At 46.0% G+C, this 22,589-nt stretch overlaps 1 protein-coding gene across 7 annotated transcripts in view; it reads left to right on the top strand.

Annotated features, from left to right (window-relative positions):
* Positions 1 to 22,589, top strand: part of LOC149359954 (organic cation transporter protein-like) — a 38,678-nt gene that overhangs the window by 2,289 nt on the left and 13,800 nt on the right. For 2 of the 7 annotated variants that reach the window (XM_089572053.1, XM_089572047.1), the window contains exons 1-8: positions 5,782 to 6,129; positions 6,641 to 7,087; positions 11,603 to 11,706; positions 14,886 to 15,040; positions 17,460 to 17,628; positions 18,140 to 18,266; positions 19,547 to 19,656; positions 21,870 to 22,084. In XM_089572053.1, coding sequence (XP_089428179.1) covers positions 6,668 to 7,087; positions 11,603 to 11,706; positions 14,886 to 15,040; positions 17,460 to 17,628; positions 18,140 to 18,266; positions 19,547 to 19,656; positions 21,870 to 22,084 — 1,300 coding nt within the window. In that variant the 5' untranslated portion in view covers positions 5,782 to 6,129; positions 6,641 to 6,667. The other 5 variants (XM_089572052.1, XM_089572051.1, XM_089572049.1 and 2 more) reach the window with 5 other exon arrangements.

Below are 22,589 nucleotides of genomic sequence, written 5' to 3'. Positions count from 1 at the left end.
AGTCTAAAGCCAATCTGTAGATTTATGGCCGTACATTTTTAGTAGACTTCTGTCTATAGACAGTCTATAGACTATGAATTGACAAAAAGCAATATCTGTAGGAAGTTAATAGAGTCAATAAGAAGTCAATAGACTGTCTATAGACCTTTTTTATAAGGGGGGTGTCATGCTCGGAACGCTGCACATTTGTTTGAGGCCAGTCACACGAACGCGCAGCTGACTGAATGGAGGGCGAATTTTGGGAACGCTACCTGCAAGCACAGCGTGTGCAGTGTCGTGCTCGGAATGTTGTACGTACACAGAAGGGCAAAAACACAAACGCCCGGTAGGTCGAACATATGACGAACACTGTCGGGAGGCTTCCAGCAGACGCTGCGCGAAAAGATTAAGACCATTCCTGCATTTTTATCACGCCATAAATCCCTCGTTGTAACCCTTCCATAACATAAACAAAGTAGTCGTGCTACCACACATAGCGTCATAATTTCGGCAATCATTTCGCGAAACAGCAAGCGCTGATCCCTCGTCGTGCCCTTCGGTTAAGCGTCTGTAATTTTTGTTCGTCTCAGAGATGGCTTAATGATGCTTCCCAGAGCATCGAATTCAAAACTCTATTTTCAAGCCGACTATAGTCATTGCGTCGAAATTCAAGAACGAACGCAACTGGCAGCAAATCAACGAATTCGCTTCTGTATGATACTGATTTGACGTCTTCTGATTTCTTACGGTGCTGTGAGTGTATTGACCTCACTGCGACTGGGTAAGGCCGTTTTTTTTTCTAAGCCTTGTGACGAGGACCGAAAATAAATGTCTGCCGTGACACGTTTTCTTTTATCGCTTCAGAGCATTGAACAGGACTCCAAAAGCCTCCATGTATATTAGACTGCTACATTTAAAATAAAAAGAAGGTTTTTGGTTTATGGGGTTTAACATCCCAAAGCGACCCAGGCTATGAGGGACGCTGTAGTGAAGGGCTCCGGAAATTTCGACCACCTGGTGTTTTTTAACTTGTACTGACATCGCATAGTACACGGGCCTCTAGGGTTTCGCCTCCATTGAAATTCAACCACCACGGCCGGGATCGAACCCGCGTCTTTCGGGTTAGCAGCACAGCACCACAGCCATTCAGCCACCGCGACGGCTGAAGGATGCGCCTTATACCACCCCAGTGTATTCTGCGCGTAATTTTACTTCTGGACAGTTTTAGTTCTAGGCCGCGAGACAAATGCTAGCATTCGCATACAGAAAACAACATAAACTCTGTTATTCATTTTTGCTTTACAGAGCTTCGTCGCTGAATTTTCACGTCTAGCGGAAGCAGACTCAGAGAAGACAGGTTCAGAATTATACCTTGGCACAGATGCAACGCGCTGGACAGCCCGTAACCAAGTTATTCTCTCTTCATTTGCTGCCAACGCAAAACTAACTCAGTAATAATCAAATTGGCAGTGCACATGGCAACGTGCTTTGACACAAAAACCTGCTTGAACACTTCTTGATTTCTTTCATTTCTCTCGCGACGTACAAGCCTCGTGCTCTAGCGCACCACGACGCTTGCGAAATAAACAAAAATAATAAACAACTCAATCTGCCCCTGCTACACACACTTGTGTTAGGTAAGGTCTGGCGCTGTTGTGAATGGGAAAAGGCAACCATGTGGCACGTGCCGTGTGTGACGCGAGATTTTACGGATATCAGACGCAGTTGGAGCAGCTAACTCTCTACGTCTGCCCCGTCTGACAAACACGCAGTGACGGGAATGCCGCATTCCTAACTAGATAAGCTGCTTTGGAAAGGGAAACGCGGTTTTCAAGTGCTGCAGTACATGTCAAGCTCGGAAATCTACATACTCAAGTCCATCTCTGGATAAGGCAGGCAGAAAAAGAAATAAAAACTGAGGCATGGAACAAAAAAACATGCTATTTAGTTAAAGTAGACTTTATTAACAATGAAGATGCACAGCAAGCTAATTTTTCAACAGTGTTGCACGAGTGTCGAGATAACAGTTGCACAGTGCCACGTGACAAAGAAAACCATTAAGAAAGGTCGCAGACGGTATATACGTTGTGCACGAGCATATCATCTCACTAGTTTCGGCACTTAGTGTCCTAGTGTCCGCCGCGGTGGCTCAGTGGTTATGGTGCTCGGCTGCTGACCCGAAAGAAGCGGGTTCGATCCCGACCGCGGCGGTCGAATTTCTATGGAGGCGAAAGTCTAGAGGTGCGTGTGCTGTGCGATGTCAGTGCACGTTAAGGAACCCCAGGTGGTCGGAATTTCCGGAGCCCTTCACTACGGCGTCTCTCATAGCCTGAGTCGCTTTGGGACGTTAAACCCCATAAACCATCCTTCGGCACTTCACTTTGTCATAAGGCTATGTACGGCTGTTTGTTTGGAGATACTGTGATCCTGGAAAAAAAACTACAGTCGGATAAAACTCAAGAACGAAGCGATTTTTCCCCGTCGGAGGACCCCCTTCAAGCCAACAGTGTCGGCCGATTCTCACGACCCTGCTAACGTGACAATGCAGAGAGGAGACTATCCCCGACCATGGATGCCGGGGACTACCCCCCTTCATCTGCCACTCTCTACACTGCCACGCTAGCAGGGTCATGAGGATCGGCCGACGCCATTGGATGGAAGGCGGTCCTTTTTGGAAGGCGGAAGACGGGGAAAAGCCGCTTCGTTCGAGTTGTACCCGACTGTAGTTTTCGCTACAAAATCAGACTACACATCACGTGATTTCGCGTCTTGTGTCTATCTCAAAAGTCTCCGCTTGGTTGAGAGAGGTCACGCGACCTTGTGACGTCATCACAACCAGCCCATCATAGAAGGTCGCATATGAACTGAATTAAATTAAATTGAAATCTGCCCACCATGGCACTTCACGCCATGCGATTTCGCATCATGTGTTAGTCACAGAAGTCGCTGATTGATTGGTGGAGGAGGAGGGGGATGACGTCACAAAGTCATGTCACCACCGCGCGAAAATTCAAAAGTGAAAAACTGAAAGGGGCAGCGGCAACAAGACAAGCAGGTTGCAATAGGCTCCCGGCGGATTCACTACGCGCATGATTATGTTTGTGCAAATAAAGACACGCTGACATTATTCTCTATGTGGTCACAACTGACATAGACACAGAAACATGGCGCAGCAGCTTTGCTTCTAACGGTATCCCACCGGCAGCTTGCATCACTCTCAACCTCTTCTAATAGTGTCACATTCCACTATTAATGTGACTGAAGCGTCCCCATGATTTTTTAAATAAATAAGTGTGCACTTTCTTTTAATATACCATCCGGCAAAAAAGTGGCAGAAGTAGCTAGTGTTTTGTTAGCGAAGCTAACATTTTTTCTCTTTACGTGCTATTTCTACCACTAAACTACACCCTTGTTCAGGCTGCGTTAGTCCATTTGAAGCACGGATAGCAAAGTAATAACGTTATATTTAGCGATGGTAGATCGTAAGACGGAGAGTGCCGCGCAGAGCTTTGTCTATATTTATTTTTTTTTACCCATGCTACATAACAAATAACAGGAACCATTATAGCCAGCGTGCACGTACTTGGAATACTTCCTGCACGCACGGTCTTTCGTGCCTGAGTGCACGGCCGCCAATCAACATCCCTCTCTCTGCCATTCTTCCATTATTTCCCTCTCTCTCAAGGTCGCTTGTGTAGGAGAGCCAGCCGGGAAAGAGCTGGTTTCATCGCAGGCCCCTTCTAAAACTGCGGAAATAAACCCTTGTAAAAATGATCTATAGACAATCTTTAGACTTCGTATAGACTCTATTGGCTTCCTATAGATAATAAGGGAGTAATTACTCATTGGCATCCACCCAAGCGCAGCCATACGGCTACAAAGGAAAGCTATACAGCTTTCTCAGAAACTTCGTAGTTAAAGAAAAATTCGTCGTGGTCCGCGGTTCGACCCCGGGACCACCGCTACACCGGAGCAGTCGCTCTACCAACTGAGCTAACCGGGACGGCAAGCTTATGGTAGGGCGAGAGCGAATTGATCAATAACTCGAAGTGGGAACAGTGTGGTCAAATGTTTTAGGGGAATCCCCCAAGGTGGAGTAAATTTGTAATAAGGGAGTAATTACTCATTGGCATCCACCCAAGCGCAGCCATACGGCTACAACACTGTTCCCACTTCGAGTTATTGATCAATTCGCTTTCGCCCTACCATAAGCTTGCCGTCCCGGTTAGCTCAGTTGGTAGAGCGACTGCTCCGGTGAAGCGGTGGTCCCGGGTTCGAACCGCGGACCAGGACGAATTTTTCTTTAACTACGAAGTTTCTGAGAAAGCTGTATAGCTTTCCTTTGTAGCCGTATGGCGGCGCTTGGGTGGATGCCAATGAGTAATTACTCCCTTATTACAAATTTACTCCACCTTGGGGGATTCCCCTAAAACATTTGACCAACTTCCTATAGATTTCTTTTTGTCTAGTCATGGTCTATAGACTTTGTATAGAGGAAAGTCTACTAAAAGTGTATGGCTATATATCAATAGATTGTCTTTAGACTGTCTATTACATTTGTATCGGCTAATGCTGTTCTCTAGAATTTGTCTATAGAGATTCTATAGATTTCATAGACAGAAGTTTATGAACAGGCTATCGACTGCCTAAAAAAATTTTTATAAGGCTGCTTCGTACAATTGCGCAGGATATATTTCCCAGTAAATTATAAAACAGTGAGTTCCAACGTGGCCTACGAGGGATGCTATAATGGAGAGCTAGGAATAATTTAGACCTCCTGGGTTCTCTGGCCCAGGGAGGTCAAAATATTTTGTTAGGAAATTGCCGCCAGATACAAGTAATTGAGAGTTATCGCTTTACTCTTTGTGCATACAACTACAGCCTCTTGTTTTCAACGTACAGGTCCAACCCTGATAGCTCAGCATGCTTGATGGTGTCATACATTCTCAGCAGTTGTTGCGGGAGCATTTGTCGTGAACTGTTTATCTCGCTCTATGGCTCATTCTTTCATTATAGCAGCGATTTTGCTATTCACTGAGCATGAAAGGAGTTTCCTTGTATAACCCTGAAAACAACTAGCGACACAATAAGTAAATTCAATCTTCAGCTCTGCTAGGGCACATGTGAAAGCAAGGTTTATTTGTCCATAATCCTAAATGACCTCTAGGTAGTGGAGGTCAAATGGTCGCAGTTAAGACGGCAGTGATACAGCATAGTAAGCTCTTAATACGGTAGGCACTGTCTGTTACTAGTTATTTACGTTATGGTCCATGCACAGTTAGCTGTTCAAGCATGGTGAATTACTCGGTAATGCCTGCTTCACTTAGTGAGAATGGCCGAAACAAGTTAATTGGATGGCACATATAAAAGTAGCCGCTTATAACAGAGTGCTTATACAATTTTTACTGAGTAACTATCGCTACTCAATCCCGGTACTACGAACTACCTGTTCTGGGGGCTTCATTCCGAGTAAGAGTTGATAAATGACATTTCGAACCCGTCTAGGCGGGCAACTTATCAGCTGTTGAATGCGTTTTTCGCACGCTCTTTTACGCATCAGGCCACTCGGATGAAAACGATAAGCACGGCACCGCACTCTAGATATGAGGCGGAGTGTGTTTGGAGATACGGGCTGTCGTTATCTTGTCTGAAAGCTAGCGCCCTCTCCGCCACTGTTGACTATGGCTGACGCTGACCCGCATTGGCGGCGATTCCGAGGAAAGAAAGAGAGACGCCCACAACCTGCTCCCTCTTGCCAAGTTGTTGTACTGCCCACTCGAGTGGCTTCCTTCTCAGGTAATCGTTAGCGCGTTCGCCTCAGTCGGGCCGATACCAGCGAGCGGCGACGAGCGTCAACAGAGGACTGATAAGCGGAACGCCTTGGAGCCAACTCACTTTACGATGGGAGTCGTGAAGGAGACACTGCGGCACCCTTTAGAGTTTTGATCGCGAATGAACTTCCCGTGTGCTACCATTTCCTTACGGACAGCACGATTCAGAGACGTTGTCGCATTCTTGTCCGGTTGTCGCCGAGTCCGGTGATCTGTGTTGACGCGCAAACCGCCGCAGACGGCCTCATGAAGATGCATGGTTTCCGATCACCAGTATCAAGGCAGTGAAGAGGTCAGGCTTCTGAGGAGGTGGTGAGCTGTATGCAGCAGCCCGGAATATTTCACGGTTCAGTGACCTTGCTTTCCGCACCTCATCACGCATTGATTTATCTCTCTCTATCCCTCCTTATTTATTGACTTGTCTGTCTCTCAATCGTTCCTTAAATACGCACTTTTGACGAGTGTCTGTCGCCGTGCATACGGTACCGCACCTATTAGTCCAATTTAGCCAGCTATAACCAGTGCACAAGCTTTCGTATTTCCGTCAGGTTGTGTGGTTTCTGGGCTTATCGGTGTTGACGCTTTATGGCATTCAACTTTCGACACCGCTGAACTTCCGTGCTGGACATATCCCTTTTATGCCCCCATTTTCCGCCGCCAACACATGCGAACGGCAGCAGTGCTGCTACAGCGCCGTTCTCGTTCGCAGATGTCTCTGATCCGGGACAACTGGCGTACAACTTCCCTTGAGCTGCCTTAATCGAGTTTGATGATGTGAAAAGTGAGAGTTATCTAACAGCTAACTGCTTTATTGTTCAACTGGAACGCAGGACCGCCTACGGAACTGACTCGGAGCCATGGAATTCGAGGACGTGCTCGATAAACTGGGCGGCTACGGCCGCTTCCAGCGGCTACTCGTCTGGGCCTACCTTGCGCCGGCGTCACTCCTCATGCCGGGATACTTCATGAACCAAATCTTCATGCTGTCCGTGCCCAAACACTCGTGCGTACTACCCGACCTGGCGGCCGCGTTCAACCTCAGCGAAATTCGAGAGCCGGGGATTCTGCGCCAGTTCTTGGTGACCGACGATGACTGCAGCACTTACGCGTTGGACTCCATGAACTCCAGTGTCGTGAACGGTCTCCTGACAGCAGCCGACTTCCCGGGTATGAGAAGCAATGTTAGCCGCTTGTTCGAGATTCACGGTGTCGAGAAGGTGGCCTGCGCGGAATTCGCGTACGACGACACCCACTACGAGAGCACGGCATCCACGCAGGTGAGACGGGTTCCTGCAGTGACAGTTGTGTAAGGGGACCTTCTCGGTGGTAAAGGGGGTTACGCGTAATGCGTCGTAAGCAGAAATTCCTATATATTCAGCGGCCGCACGACTTGAACGTTATCCTGTGGTTCGAAGATTGGGAACCTTCGAAAATGTGCCCCGAGTATCCATGTGATTGAGTGGGATGTATAGATGAATGGATTTAATCGGCATCCCCCTTGAATCTGGGTGGTGGCAGGAGCCATCTTGCATAGCTAATTTAAGAGATTGAATTAGTTAATGTCCATGTCCATGTGGTATAGTGGAGAATAGAAATCCTTATTTAACATTTGTTTTCATTCCGAGTCATCGCTGCATCTATTTGAGTGGTGTGCTCAGATGCAACGCATCCTAGGTTATTGTGGTCACACTTGTGGGATTTGTGGTCTATTTACTTCATAATTTCGTTCTACCATTCAGTCCGATTTTGGTTCTTCGCCCTTTAATCTGTTTTCTTCCTATGTATGTTCTCAGCAATGTTATATTTTGTTTTTCTTCGACAAGTTTTGATGTGCGCTATGGGCCTTGCGGTGGGTGTCCTACAGTAGTGGCTGTGGGCCGCGGGGAGGGGAGGGGGCGGGGGGGGGGGGGGGGGGGGGGGGGGGGGCTGGTGCAGCTATTTCTGTCGAAGCATCGCTCCGCAGGATGTTCGTGACATTTTTAAAGAATATCACTTAATTTTGCTCACTGACCTAGTCCTCTCGCAGAAGCAAACCTGAAACCAGCGTGTCCACTTTAACGTGATGTGAATTAACAGGGGCTACATGTGAATTAACATGCAGAAAACCAAAGTAATGTTCAACAGCCTAGCAAGGGAACAGCAGTTCGCAGTTGGTAGCCAGGTGCTGGAAGTAGCAAGAGAACATGTCTATATAGGGCAGGTAGCGACAGCTGATCCAGATCATGAGAGGGAAATAATTAGAAGAATAAGAATGGGGTGGAGCACATATGGCAGGTTATCTCACATCATGAATGGCAGTTTACCAATATCCCTCAAGAGAAAAGTATACAACAGGTGTATCTTACCGGTACTCACCTATGGGGCAGAAACGTGGAGGCTAACAAAGAGGGTTCAGCTTAAGTTAAGGACAACGCAGCAAGCTATGGAAAGAAAAATCATAGGTGTAACGTTAAGAGATCGGAAGCGGGTGGAGTAGGTGACAGAACAAACGCGCGTTAATGATATCCTAGTTGAAATGAAGAGGAAGAAGTGGGCTTGGGCAGGGCATGTAATGCGAAGGAAAGGTAACCGCTGGTCCTTAAGGGTAACGGATTGGATTCCAAGAGAAGGGAAACGTAGCAGGGGGCGGCAGAAAATTAGGTGGGCGGATGAGATTAAGAAATTTGCGGGAATATGGTGGCCGCGGCTGGCGAAGGACAGGGTTATTTGGAGGGACATGGGAAAGGCGTTTGCCCTACAGTGGGCGTAGTCAGGATAATGATGATGATGATGAATTACTGGCATGAATCTTGAACTTGGCAGTTTTTGGCCCGCAATAAGTCAGAGCGTTAGAAGTTCTCGTTAAGCATACACGCAAAGAGGGCAATGGTATGACTTAATCTTGAAATCGATAGCGAAGGAAAGTATGTTAAGCAAGAAAGGGGTATTTTACTGTTTACGGACGTTTTTCTTTATATTAAGAAAAATTATTTATTGTTTAAAAATTATCGCCATCACTTTGCATGAACTTAAGTGATGTCTGTAGGCTTATAGTAGGTCTCTTTATACTATACTATACTATACTATACTATACTATACTATACTATACTATACTATACTATACTATACTATACTATACTATACTATACTATACTATACTATACTATATTATACTATACTATACTATACTAACAATATACTATATTATACTATCATATAATACACTATACTATGCTATACTATACAGAATGCGTTTATAGTCACAGTTATGCCGTAGCGGACTTTTCTGATGGTCATCAAAAATTACTCAATTTATCCACTATTAGCAGTAAATGTGACAAGCCTGGTGTTTAGATCCCTATTTAATTATTGGAATGCGTGCTTGCGATGCCGATGTCGCTATAAAAGTAGGCGAGTTTGGCATTTAAATAGTATGGCTATCTAGCAAAAATATGAATGAAAACAAAAAAAATCTTATTTGCGCCGGGGTTGCTTGCCATAAGTAAATATTGGAATTGCGTTCGCTTTTATACGTTTGCCGACTAACTGCGCTCTTCGCTCAAATCAACGACTCCCCCCTCCCCCCCCCCCCCCCCCCCCCCCCCCAACACACCCACAAAAAAAGAAATAAAGCACTCGCATAAAAGACAAGCAAAAGCACACGTTCACTTTCGAGGCGCGCATGAAGCGGAGCGTACTGTGAAAGGGGTGCGCACCTGTTTCTTTGAGTGCATCGCTATTTCAAAACCGGTACATCACAAAGACTGGAAAAGAGGAAACATGCAGAAAAAAATATAACGGGGTCAGTTAAAGCATGCTCGATTTTCTCCATGTTAAACTTTGTTATGTCGGCTACCTTGCGCTTATTTATTAACTTCTACAGGTCTTCTAGTTCTATCCTGTCTGTGGAGTTAGACGTCCTCATGCTTTGGCGTTTCTTAATCAGATCTTTAGTCTCCTGAGATAGCTTGCTGGTATCCTGTCGAACCATCCTACCACCTACTTCTGCGGCGCACTCTGTAACGATAGCTCTCAGATTATCATTCATTGTTTCAACACTACGGTCGTCTTCTTCAGTTAAAGCGGAAAATCTGCTCTGCAGCGACATTCTGAATTACTCTAGCTTCCCTCTTAATGCTAACTCGTTAATAGCCTTTCGCTTCACCAGTTTCCTCCGTTCCCTCTTCAAATCTAAGCTAATACGGGACCTTACCATTCTGTGGTCGCTACAACGGACCTTACCGAGGACCTCCACATCTTCTACGATGCCAGGGTGTGCACACAGTATGAAGTCTATTTCATTTTTAGTCTCACCATTGGGGCTCTTCCACGTCCACTTCCTGTTTGCTCGTTTGCGGAAGAAGGTATTCATTATCCGTAAATTATTTCTATCTGCGAACTCTACGAATAACTCTCCGCTACTGTTCCTAGAACCTATGCCATAGTCACCTACCGCCTTGTCTCCAGCCTGCTTTTTACCTACCTTTGCATTAAAGTCGCCGATCAGTACAGTGTACTGTGATTTTACTTTGGTCATTGCCGATTCCACATCCTCATAGAAGCTTTCAACTATCTGGTCATCATGGCTTGATGCAGGCGCTCTAATTTATTTTATCATTCGTATTTTTCTCAAGCAAATTATAGAGCCCGGACACTCAAAATATTTTCTAACCTCTTCTCCCCAGCCGACCTTGCAGTCAACGTACATGGAACTTAAAAATCGCTCAGTCCTCTGATGAATGAAAGCACGAAAGAAATAAAGAAAACAGAAACGAAAATAACTGAAAGTGATGCGCTGGAAGAGCACCTCATGTGCCAATAGAAATATTAAAACGCAAAAATGGGGTATTATCACGATTCTCAGCAGTACACCCGGCATACGGTGGTGATCTGTGCTTTTTTCTTCATTAATTTGGATAAATACCTTCCAGTCATTTAAAAACTCACATATTCTTAGCAGCAGTCGTCCATCCACACATATTTCCAGCTGACTGTACAAAACATATGGGTGGCTGACCGTGTCCAATCATCGTCTATTATCCGTGATATCACAACCGTGTAGTTAAAGTAATTAGTTAGATTAAGAAGTTTGCGGGGATACGGTGGCCGCAGCTGGCAAATGACAGGATTAATTGGAGAGATACGGGAGAAGCCTTTGCCCTGCGGTGAGTGTGGTCAGGCTGATGATGATTTATTTATTTATTTATTTATTTATTTATTTATTTATTTATTTATTTATTTATTTATTTATTTATTTATTTATTTATTTATTTATTTATTTATTTATTTATTTATTTCTACACACTGCAGCCCCTATTGGGCCTATTGCAGGAGTGGGGTTAACAATTTGTAAAAATGGCAATGTACAACACACACACACACAAAAAGATTACATCTAACATGGTTGAATACATAGCGCGAACAATGTGATAGGCAGTAACTAATAAATTGAAACAATGCAAAATGAACACAACGCAAAGAAAACATCATGAGGCACCGACAGCTGTTAAAAATGAGTTTAATGGAAGAGACCGAGTTATGCCAGGAATAATGTTCCAATTTTCAATAGTACGAGGAAAAAAGTTGCGTTTGAAATTATTAGTATGGACGAAGTATGGCTTAACATTAAGGCTGTGACGACTCCTGGTTGATTGTGGAATATCAGGGGTAAGATATACATTAGGTGTGACACGATAAAGTGAATTGACGATGCAGTGCAAGAACTTTAGTGAAATGATGATGTTACAGCGGTTATGCCCATGCGTGGCGCATTACAGTGTTCGGGCAATAAAAACAAATATTTTCCTTTTCAGTGGGACCTCGTGTGCGAGCGAGCTCACCTCCCGAGCCTGGTTTTTACGCTAAGCAGCGTCGGCAGTGCTGTCGGAACCGTCCTTCTTGGCACCCTCTCGGACAGGTAAGCTGGCCGTTAAAAAAAACAGATGAGCCCACTACTTCCGTGTCGTCATCCGGGAAAGTTCACCGCCTATCCCTCGTCCCGGATCAATGGTAATTAATTAGTTTGTTGGCTGGTTGGTTGGTTTGTCAGTCGGTCAGTCATCCAATTAGATAGCTTGTCAATAAGTAAGTTCGTCACTTAGTTAGTGAATTAGTTAGTTGGTCTTAAAAGGTGAGAAGCAGCGCAAAAAAAACGTGGACTGAGAAGACACGGACGCGTTTCCCACCTTTTAAGATATGCACCAACTAGCACAACAACAAACTATTAGAGTATCATAGTTAGTTGGTAAGTTGTTAGTTACGAAAACAACTAAACTATCAGACTCTGTAGTAAACGCCAGCAACAAACCTACGGCAGGGGGCGCGCGCTACCGTTGCTTACGCAGTGCGTTTAACTTCCTTCGCGGTTGATGGCAGGAAAGCGTACCTTGGCCAAGCTATTTAAATAGTAAAACAAGAAGTTTCAATAAAAAAAGCGCTGGCTCTCACATCAACACAAAAAAACAGTCATATTTTTGCCTCGTGTATGGTTACAAAAGTAGAGGATGTTTTATTCCCAAAGGTTTTACACCTTGTTACGGGTAAGAATAAATATTGACTTTTTTTTTTCCTCTCTCTGTACATGCATTCGCCCCATAAAAGCGAAGGGTTCTAGTAAGGCATGTTCATAAATTGTTTTTTTTTTTTAATCACAGGCGCCGGCGCCGCCATAAATAGCGACGGCTGAAATGAGGTGAACCGTGAGAATATTCGAGCCATCTTTCCGTCGCGCTTTTTGTTCACTTCTTCGAAGGGAACACGCAAAAGTTGGGCGGCAGAGCCCAAATAGGATTCCTAAAACGCGCGGGCCAACTTATTCAAATTCCCCCTCCCGCACCGCGTCTAAGGAGACCGGGTCCTCTCCGGCTTCGAAATGCATGCAAATATCAATCGATATCCTCCAGCAAGGAGCCACTCCTAATAATCCACCCCGCAGTTCAAAAAGCCGGCGACTTGGAGCTCATGCAAATCCTTATGCAAAGTCAGGCCTTCTCTATCGCGTTCGAGCTCTGTGTGTGTGCCTGCTTACCCTTCTTTCCATGCCTGTCATACAGGCTCGTGGTTTGAAGACGTTGTTATTCTTTTTTTCTTCCCTTTCTTACGTCTCTTCATTCGTTTAGAAAGTCTTCGAATAGGGACTATTCTTGTTAGAAAATTAAAAAAGAGTGCGTGACTGCAGCTGTAGCCACGGAATAAAAGTTGCTTTAAATAAAGTGCACTGAGATTTGAATGACGTAGGTACTGTCGTTACAGCAGTGCCGCTTCCTTAAGCAAGAGCAATTCTTCCAGGCCAAATCAGAACTAGTGTGTTAGCATATACTGCTCAATATAGTTTGTCCTCTACCCCACTATGTCAATTCTGCGTTCAAAGTTAAAGCCATCAAATTCGAAGAGCTCAGTGAACAAGTTTGTACTTGTGTTGGCAGTCAGCCAAACTGATAAGACCGTCTTTCTTCGCTTCTCTCGCAAAAAAAGCTCCTCTTTCTTTTAACTACAGGCTAGGTTCGTCGCCTTTGCTGGAAGAGACTAAATATAAGTATTTGGGTGTCACACTTACTAACACTTTATCATGGAATTTACATATAGATAACATCTGCTCTTCCGCACTCCGTAACTATACTTCTTAAGACATAAGCTTAAAACTTCTCCCCCTAGCGTAAAGTTACTTGCTTATAATTCACTAATTAGACCGAAACTCGAATACGCATGTGTTGTCTGGGACCCGTTTACTAAACACAATATCACCCGCACAGAGAAAACGTACAGAGAAAATCTGTAACGTTTATTTACTCTAAATTTTCCCCGTATGACTCACCCTCTGAAATAATGCATGTTAATGGTATTCAATGTCTTGCACAACGAAGAAAAAATTTACGTTTGGAATTTCTTTACTTGCTTTGGAAACAAGAATTAGCCCTTAACCCTGCCCCATATCTGTCGCTTTCAACGTCGAGGTATACACGCCACCATCATCCTAATTCTCTGACGCCGTATTTTGCACGAACAGATTTATTCAAGTTTTCATTTTTTCCTCGCACAGTAACGGACTGGAATGATTCTTTATTGCGTTTCGCCACACTTTGATGTTTACTAACTTTGTTATTATTGTTTTGTTTGTCATTTTACCCACCCTGCTTGGACCTGTATAAGGTTTGCAGTATTGAATAAAGAAAGAAAGAAATTGATTATGGCCTTATTGTTTAACCTTTGCTGCCTGTCCCATATGGTGTCAACAGGAAGCGAATAGCTGCGCAAAATTGGAGAGCATCAGATTCCCACTGAGCAACTAGGATAGCCAATGTAGTGGCAAGGTTTACAACCTGCTTTTTTTTCACATCGTAATTGTATAGCGACTCCTACGTAAAACGGTTCGCACCACATCTGTGACGGAACGCCGGGCAAAATAAGCATTCCTGATCAACTTCCTCGCTGGGTACGCGTATATGCGCAATTATTTGCACCTTCGAGGTATACATATATAACCATAGAATTTCCTTGAAATAAATCCTGCGGTGATCACGGGGTTCACGCCGCGAATAGAGTCAGATTTGTTGTGGCTGCTGCTGCTGTTGTTTTCGCTGCGTAAATAATGCTGGCCCTCGCTGTCGGATAATTCGTTGTCTTTCAGAGCTGTGCACTGCTGGCTTAAATGGAATGCGCTCAAGGCGCGGCAGCACTTTCATGCCGCCAGTGATGAGCAGTCTTTTTCTTTAAATTTTAAGTTCTTGTAGAAACAACGTGTAACTTAATTCCCGTCATCGCACGGAATTGTGATCTGCACAGTTTTGGTTCCGACCATGCCAATAACACTTCAACGTTCCGTGCTGCAAGCTAAAGTTAGCTCTAACAGGACAAAATTACCTATTTCAGGCCATTTTTTCCCTGCGGCAACCTGGAAACTCTATTAAATTCGAAAGAAAACCTACAAGTCAGGTTCTTAAGATATCTTCAAACTCCGTAAAAATTCCCTTTTCCCCAAACTGCGCCCCTCTAATTCGCCGAATGAAACATCACGTATCAATAGAAGCCATGAGGTCTGAGTGCACTGCACTAGCAGGAGAATAAACTTCTAAAGCTGCATTTTTTTTTCTCTTTCAGAATCGGACGGAAGCCTGTGTTTTTCCTGACCGTCTTCATTGCCACTGTGTTCGGACTCTCTTCAATCCTGGTGACCAATTTCATCGCCTTCGCCGTTCTGCGACTTGTAAACGCCAGCGTCATGCCTCAGATATTTCAACTGCCATACATTATCCGTGAGTTTATGTGCATACGTGATTGCGTGTGCGCGCGTGTGTGTTTGTGTGTGTGTGTGTGTGTGTGTGTGTGTGTGTGTGTGTGTGTGTGTGTGTGTGTGTGTGCGCGCGCGCGCGCGTGTGTGTGTGTGCGTGTGCGTGCGTGCGTGTGTGTGTGCGTGTGTGTGTGTGCGTGCGCGTGCGCGTGCGCGTGCGTGTGCGTGCGTGTGCGCGTGCGCGTGCGTGTGCGTGTGCGTGTGCGTGCGTGCGTGCGTGTGTGTGCGTGTGCGTGCGTGCGTGTTTGCGCGCACTCGTCTTTCTTTTCTGGTCAGCACATTTCTATTGACTTTATAAACACACGACACTCACTCTATAGACACTCTACAGACATTCGTGACGGGTCATATATGCTGTCATAAGATTTTTGATAAGTTGTGTCATTAATTCACCCACCGAGATTTACCGTTGTTGAGACTTGATGGCTTTAGAGCAATGCATATCCGGATGCCGACGTATCCACTTGTTGTTTTAGTTTGCCTCTGCTCTTTGGGTGCTCCTGCGAAGCCAATGGTTGGTTCTTTCATGAGATAATGATTAATATTATTTATGACGTTCTTCCTTAGCGACATTGTGAGCGACTGGACGGTTTCGTTCTGTGGGAGCATATTATTTTTACCTTGTTCTCTGGTAACAGGCCTTCACACAATTTAAAAAAAAAAAAGTCGATTTCTTTCTGTGCCATCTCTGAGTGGCGGCTTCATTCAAAGAGCTGACATGGTTATGCGAGAATTTTCAAGTTTTTCTCTGCAGCGTGCCGCTTCTAAAATGGTGTTTGCGCCTCGAATGAACAGCGAATGAGTCAGTCATCGAATACTGCACCAGGCTGTCTTTGTAACACAAACGGGAAATGTTGGACCGTTAATGGAATCTGCCAGTCGAAGCGGTTACTTCCCAGTCAGGCTTTTCGATAGGGGCGTGGTTGCCTGCTGCTATCCGATATCGAACTTGGTCAGGTGGGCCTGAACTCCAGCTCTAACCATGACGTCGAAGTAAGGTCATCCACACACAGCTGTTGCGGACACATCGCAGCGGACCTTGTTCGGTTAAACAGTCTGCTTGTCTGCAATTTTTGTTCGGTCGACCTAAGGCATCGATTAAAAGTTAAAGACAAGCTGTCTTTTTCTACATCCTTGCTCTTGAATTCTTTTATAAGAGCAGATAAGCGTTATGCCCCTTTGAGTGGCGGTTTATTCCTTTTCTCGTTTCCTGTATCTGTCCCCATTTTATCGCGACAAGTATTAATAATGATATCAATAGCAGTAATAACCTCTTCTACGTGGGCACTCGGCTCAAAAACACGGAGGTCTGAAGCCGCCGTACTGACTCATTTGTTTCCTGTCCAGATGGGCATATTGCTGCATATTACATTCCTGGCACATCGCAATGCATTCTGGTGCACATTAAACGGGAAGGTTCTTCCGGTGAACCAACATTTCGGTGCACTCAAGTAAAGCACAGGCGGTTGGAATCAGTCCACAGTACAGTCATGAAATTTATGAGCGTGAACACGGGAGCGCGTGGCAGATAGTCTCAAACCCTACTCGTGGCGATACGCGGCGGCTGCCTTCATAAACAAAGTGGAAAGGGAGGTGTGACCTCCGGCTTGCTGGTAGCAGGCAAGGCGGCGTAACCCTTTCCACCACGTTGCTATAAACAGCCGCCGCGTGTCGCCACAAGTAGGGCTCGAGGCTCTCTGCCACGCGCTCCCGTGTTCACGGAAGGTGAGCCACAGTCCATTATTAGTTATAAGGAAATTACGAACTATTACAAGACGGAGAGGCGACGTTACCCCGATCCTCACAAATCGCTTACCAGAGAACAGCAAGCGATCTACAGGCAGATACAGGCAGGATCCTTCCCGCACCCTTACCTTCAACACAAGATGTACCCGGAAAGGTACCAGAAGGAATGTGATTTCTGCAAGACTGAGTTAGGCACGCTCCAACATGTCATTGGAGTATGCAACTTCATCAAGGAAATCCCCCCACCTCTTACCTGCCCCACTACCCCACCCCATCCCTCATCATCCCTTACCGAGCGATGGGAGACCTTGCTAACCAGCCCCGCCGTGGAAGACCAGCTCGTCCTGATCTCCAGGGGCCAGGCGGCCAGGGATGCATATGGGTCCCGTGAATAGGGAACCACTCCCATGGACGGCGTCTAAACAGACGTCGTATTTAGCTCGAGCAAATACAGTTTTCTCTCTCTCTCTCTCTCTCTCACGCTCATAAGTTTCATGACTGTACATGGCTGAAACATCCCTCGCCATCTTGTACGCGCTGCAGTTCCAGTCAGGTGTAGTGATGATGATGGCCTCACTCCATCCTCAACGGCTTCCCCGGATGACGCAATGGCCGTGTGCTTGTGTGTGTTTGCGCAGTGCTGGAGCTGGTAGGCCCCAAGCAGCGCACCCTGATGCTGGGCGTGTGCTGCATCTCGTGGACCGTGGGCCTCTGCATACTGCCGCTCATCGCCCACTTGGCGCGCTCCTGGGTCCTGCTGGGACTCATATGCTCCGCGTGCGCCATTCCCAACCTGTTCTACTACAAGTGAGCCACCAAGCTGTTGTAATCGCACCGTCTTTATCGAACCGATAATCATCGGATTTGGTAACTTAAGGACGGATTCGAAAGTACCCCCTCCGTATTTGCTCCTCTTGAAGAGGTCTTAAGACCGAATTTCAGAAAAGAAAGGCTTGAAACCGGAAAATTTTCTCCACATAAGACATCGCGCGCATGGTACGGCTCCAAAAATCAGCTCTTCAAATGCCTATGAGCCTATGAGCCAGGCCTTTATCGTGAGCGAATAAACACCTTTTGATCAATTTTGCTTGAAACTCTGAGAAATTTCACACGTAAACGTTATCAGGGCAACCGGTTAGCAAAGATAAACTGCGTACTGAACCCTAAGATAAAACATAATATACAGAACTGATTTCATTTGTCGTCAAAGTAATTTGTGCCGCCAACTATTCCGTGTTATGAACTCCCACCTATTCGTTTATTTGGAGGCTACGAACACCTTTGGGCAAATTTTTTCTCTCATCCGTTTCTTTTGCAGACTCATTCCGGAGTCGCCGCGGTGGCTTCTTTCTCAAAACCGAGTCAAAGACACGATGACCATCCTCAACAAAATCGCAAAAACCAACGGTGTTGAACCGCCTGAAGACCTTGCATCAGACCTAGTGGTGAGAATTTACAGCCTTCTTCGATCCATTACGGTGTAACATATGGGGGGCGCGTCGGAAATGCAATAATGTTAGCTGCTGCTCTTACATGGTGCACGATACGCTGTGCAGTCCTTTTCTTCTGTGCAGATAAGAAAGCGTTAGTGTTTGCAATCAGATGTCTCTGTTTGTATTTCTATCGCAACGTGCCCACGAGGCGGACGCATTGAGTGGTTCATATCAGCATTCGGGGGCGATAATGAAGGCTGGCGAGAAGTGATAACTGGCGGCCGGCAAACATCACACCATCGTCTTCGAAGCTCCGAAATATTTATACTCAACGATATCTGCTGTGCTGCGGCCTCCCGAGCGTAATGTGCGGCCAAGTATATTGCGCCCATAGCAGCGGTCACTATATGCGGGAAAATCAGTCCTTGCTGTGGTTTTCTTTATTGTGCAAGGAAAAATTTGAGCTGATTACACAGTACACTGAGATTATTAGTGTGCTAAAAAATGGAGCTCTTAAGCCTTATTCACCCTTTAAAACAAGAACTGTTGAGGGGAGCTGTAGCCCAAGGCTCCAAAATTATCATTTGAAGATGCGCTCAACTTGCTATCAGTATATTGACTTAAGCTTACAACTTTCCAATTAGAAAATTTCCTTCTCACTCTCTGTTTGTCTTCCTTTCTTTGTTAGCAGTTAAGTTCTGAAAATGCGACATACAGCTAGATTTGAGCAGATAAATTTTTGAGCAATAAAAATGATCATACTGTTAGCACTTTCTTGCAGTCTCCAATACCTGACTACCTACCGTAAACTGTTGTGCCCGTGCCAGACTATACACATTACTTTTCGCCCTGCCGCGGTAAGGTGAAATGACAGATAGAAGTAGCAACAGTGCCTCATTTTACTGTCACCGTTATCATCTAGCTCCAAATTAAACCTTTCATCAAAAGCACACCACCAGGCATTTTCACACTGCAGATATAGCGGAAGACAAAACGCACCTACCCCTGAACCCAACGGAGTCCCAGCACTCCCACTGCCGTTTCAACCTCTCTATTCCAACCGCCCTCCTTACCCGTTCCCCAACAACCTGCAATTTCTTTCGCCTCATTTCGACTCGATTTGTCTAGAAGATCCGGGTAGGAGCGCTGAAAAGCACCACATTTTGTCTAGAGGCCTCCGCTGCGGAAGATTCTTGAATGTAAAAAACAAACTCCCGACTTCAATTCCCCGTCGAGCCATTTCCCCTGTCTCTCATAGTCTCCTTCCTATTTTTTGTTTGTTTTTTCACCAGAAAGTTCAAAAGAAGATCGCCGAAGAAAAAGAGATTGCGGCGGCCTCGACGTTCGACCTCTTCCGCAAGGCTCGCATTCGTAAGAACCTCATCATCATCACCGTGAGCTGGTAAGTGCGCCTCCCGGCCCTAGATGAAGACAAGCCAACGCTCCGATTCGGCCGCACGTTCTGGGCATTACGATCGCGCCACCCTTTAACGACAGCGAGCCGGTGACGATGGCTGAGTGTTCTTTCCCTTGCTTTTCGAACTCTGAACCCCGACCCTTTGTTGTTCCATGCAAATTCGCTCCGACCGTCGCCTGCCTGCTGCATTGCCGCAACTTCAAACGAGCCTCGTACAAGCGTCTGCGAAAAGGCCGACTGCCATCAAAAGAGGGCGCTAGCGCTGCATGCGATGTAAATTGGAGAACGCTGGTGGTGTAAAATATTTACCTCCTCGTTGCAGTATTATCCCGGTGCTTTTATTCGTATATCTCTCGTGTTTACGAAAAAGGATGTGGAAAATGAGCTACCAGGATGCTGAGCAGATCGAACTCTGCGCTAACATCTGTGTCGTGAACGCCACGTGATTGACCCTATGAAAAAAGGGAGCCAAACAATGGATGAAATGCATATTCAGTGGCTATAGACAGTGTAGAAAGGTGTGTGTGTGTGTGGGGGGGGGGGGGGATTGGAGAAGCGGTGAATGCAGACCAACAGCTGTTTCAATCATAAGCACATGGGCAGCGAAAGCAAAGATAGTTGGACCGGATGCCCATATTCTTCTCCACAACACTAATATGTATAGGGTAGATATAATGAAGGAGAAAGTAACAGTACCCCAGCAGCACAGCTAATCGACCCAATATGGGAAATGTATTGGCAAAGACCGGTTCTACAGAGGACCAGAGTGAAGCCAGCCATATCCAATATTGGGCCAATTACGTGTACTGCTTGGGTAGTATAGAGATTACGCGGCAGATCCTACGTCTACATTGTTATGCTTTTTCCCGGGGTACACGTGTTTTCCTAACTGTGGCAAATTCTCTACGTACACTTCAGAAGCAGGCGTTTCTTTTCGTCAACGACAGTTGCATGATGATCCTTGAAATTCTATGCGCACACATTCCCTGCAACACGACCTTTATTTTCTACTACTACGTCTGAAACTTCAACATACCACCATCCTAGGGTAGGCGTGGCGTCTCAGTGAAGTCATCTTGGGAATTACGAAAGCGTCCACGCTATAAGTGGTCGAAAAAAAGAGGGTTTTTGAAAGGACCTTCTCGCTAGTGGTATGGTTGCTAAACCCTGTGTGAATAGCAATAGTCTTGAAATCCTTATCATTTTGTCACAAAAATAGCATGTTGGTCCCGCAACCTTGCGAGTAAAATGTTTCATGCTTTACTCCGACTGTCGTCGGGGCCCAGCCCCCGAAAAACGTAACTACAAAAAACTACAACTTCAGAAGTAACAGTTCCACAAATTACAGACTTTGGCGAGTTTCAAAGTCTCGCGGTATTATTGTTATTCGCAAAATTTCTTTTCGGCCAAGGTTATCTGCGGTAGTTCAGCACTTTTTCTTTCATTCCCTGTGCTGATTCTGTTGGAACGTGACATCCGCTAGGAACACTCCGAATTATAATAGCCAAAGGAAGGAGGTCATCGGGCAGTCAGGGGCCGCGCTCAGGTAACGAAAGTTTCACAATTATTATCCTTGACCGCTGCTGTAATGAGACTGAGGTCGAGGTTGCTGGCTGTGAAAAGATTATGCTTGAGTTCATCCTCCCAGCAATTGCTCCACCGTGGCGGTGCATTAAATATTCGCTGGGGCTTAGCTAAGGTTAAGCCTGGATATCTCGAAGCGAAAAGCTGCAGTGATCCGCGATAAACACGCGCTTGCGGCGAACGTCAAACGATGACGCACAGCGCGCGGCAGCGTGCGCCTGTCCTGTGGGCAAGCGCGCCTTATATGCTCCTTTCAAATGCGCACTGCGCCACGGCTGCGGCGAAAGGTCAATCGGTGGCGAGGAGGAGAAGCGGCGGCGCTCATGCGCAGTAGCCTGCGCCGTGCGTGACGTCACTCGTGCTCCGACATACGCCGGCTCACGCGAAGCACGGTGTTGACTAGCGTAGTGAAGCTTTTCGCTTCAATAATAAAGACAAAATTCGGCGGCACAGTTCTGCAATCGGGCGGCGACTAGGTCACCATTCGTGTTCTATCATAGTCGTCCGTTTTAACATTTACAAGCGTTTCGAGTTTAGTCTTCTTCAGCGGCTTTATCCATCCATCCCATTAAAGTTCGCTGAGACAGTTCTTTTTCCTCGCGCGCTTCTCACAGGGTGGCCAACGGCTGCGCCTACTACGGGCTGCACATAAACGTGACCAACATGAGTGGTAACGAGTTCCTCAACTTCTTCCTGCTCGGTCTGGTGGAGTTCCCTGCTTCGGTAGTGGGCTGGTGGACTATGGAGTACTTCGGCCGCCGTTGGACCAACGTCGCTCTCCAGCTCATGGTCAGCGTCGCCTGCGTGGCGTCCTGCTTCATACCCACAGGTCTGGCTCTTTGATTCTCATCCATCTTTCTTTTGGGCACTCTTTCATTTGCACCAGACAACCCTGCTAACCAATGTCTAAAGCTGATGCACGGGGTGGATGTTCGGAGTCACCAACTGTTGCTCTTAGGCAGCGTCAGTGGTTTCAATTAAATCCACCAAAGAAGGCGGGTATGCACGTCGTCTGTTGCATGGGATCCATGCAGCTGTGAACAACTTAGCATTGCGACAAGGCGAGCCAAAGGGTCTTGGGCCAACAGCATTGTCATTGGGTTGTTGTCAGCATTACAGCTAGGCGAGTGAGAGCAACCTCGACCTGCAACATTATTATGAGGTTGTTGATACAGTTCTATTAATTGTGCTCTCTTTAGTTGTTGGTATTTGTTACTTAATGCACCTTATGCCAATGTTCCACACAGAGCTCGCTCTTCATAGCACTATAGAGCAAGTTGAGAGGGGCGATGCCTATAAAACCGACACTAGTTTCACACCACAGGCATGACGGC

This window comes from Amblyomma mixtum, chromosome 2 (genome assembly GCF_055824585.1).
Source record: "Amblyomma mixtum isolate Tamu chromosome 2, ASM5582458v1, whole genome shotgun sequence".
Taxonomy (NCBI): domain Eukaryota; kingdom Metazoa; phylum Arthropoda; class Arachnida; order Ixodida; family Ixodidae; genus Amblyomma; species Amblyomma mixtum.
This window is presented reverse-complemented; position numbering and strand designations above follow the sequence as displayed.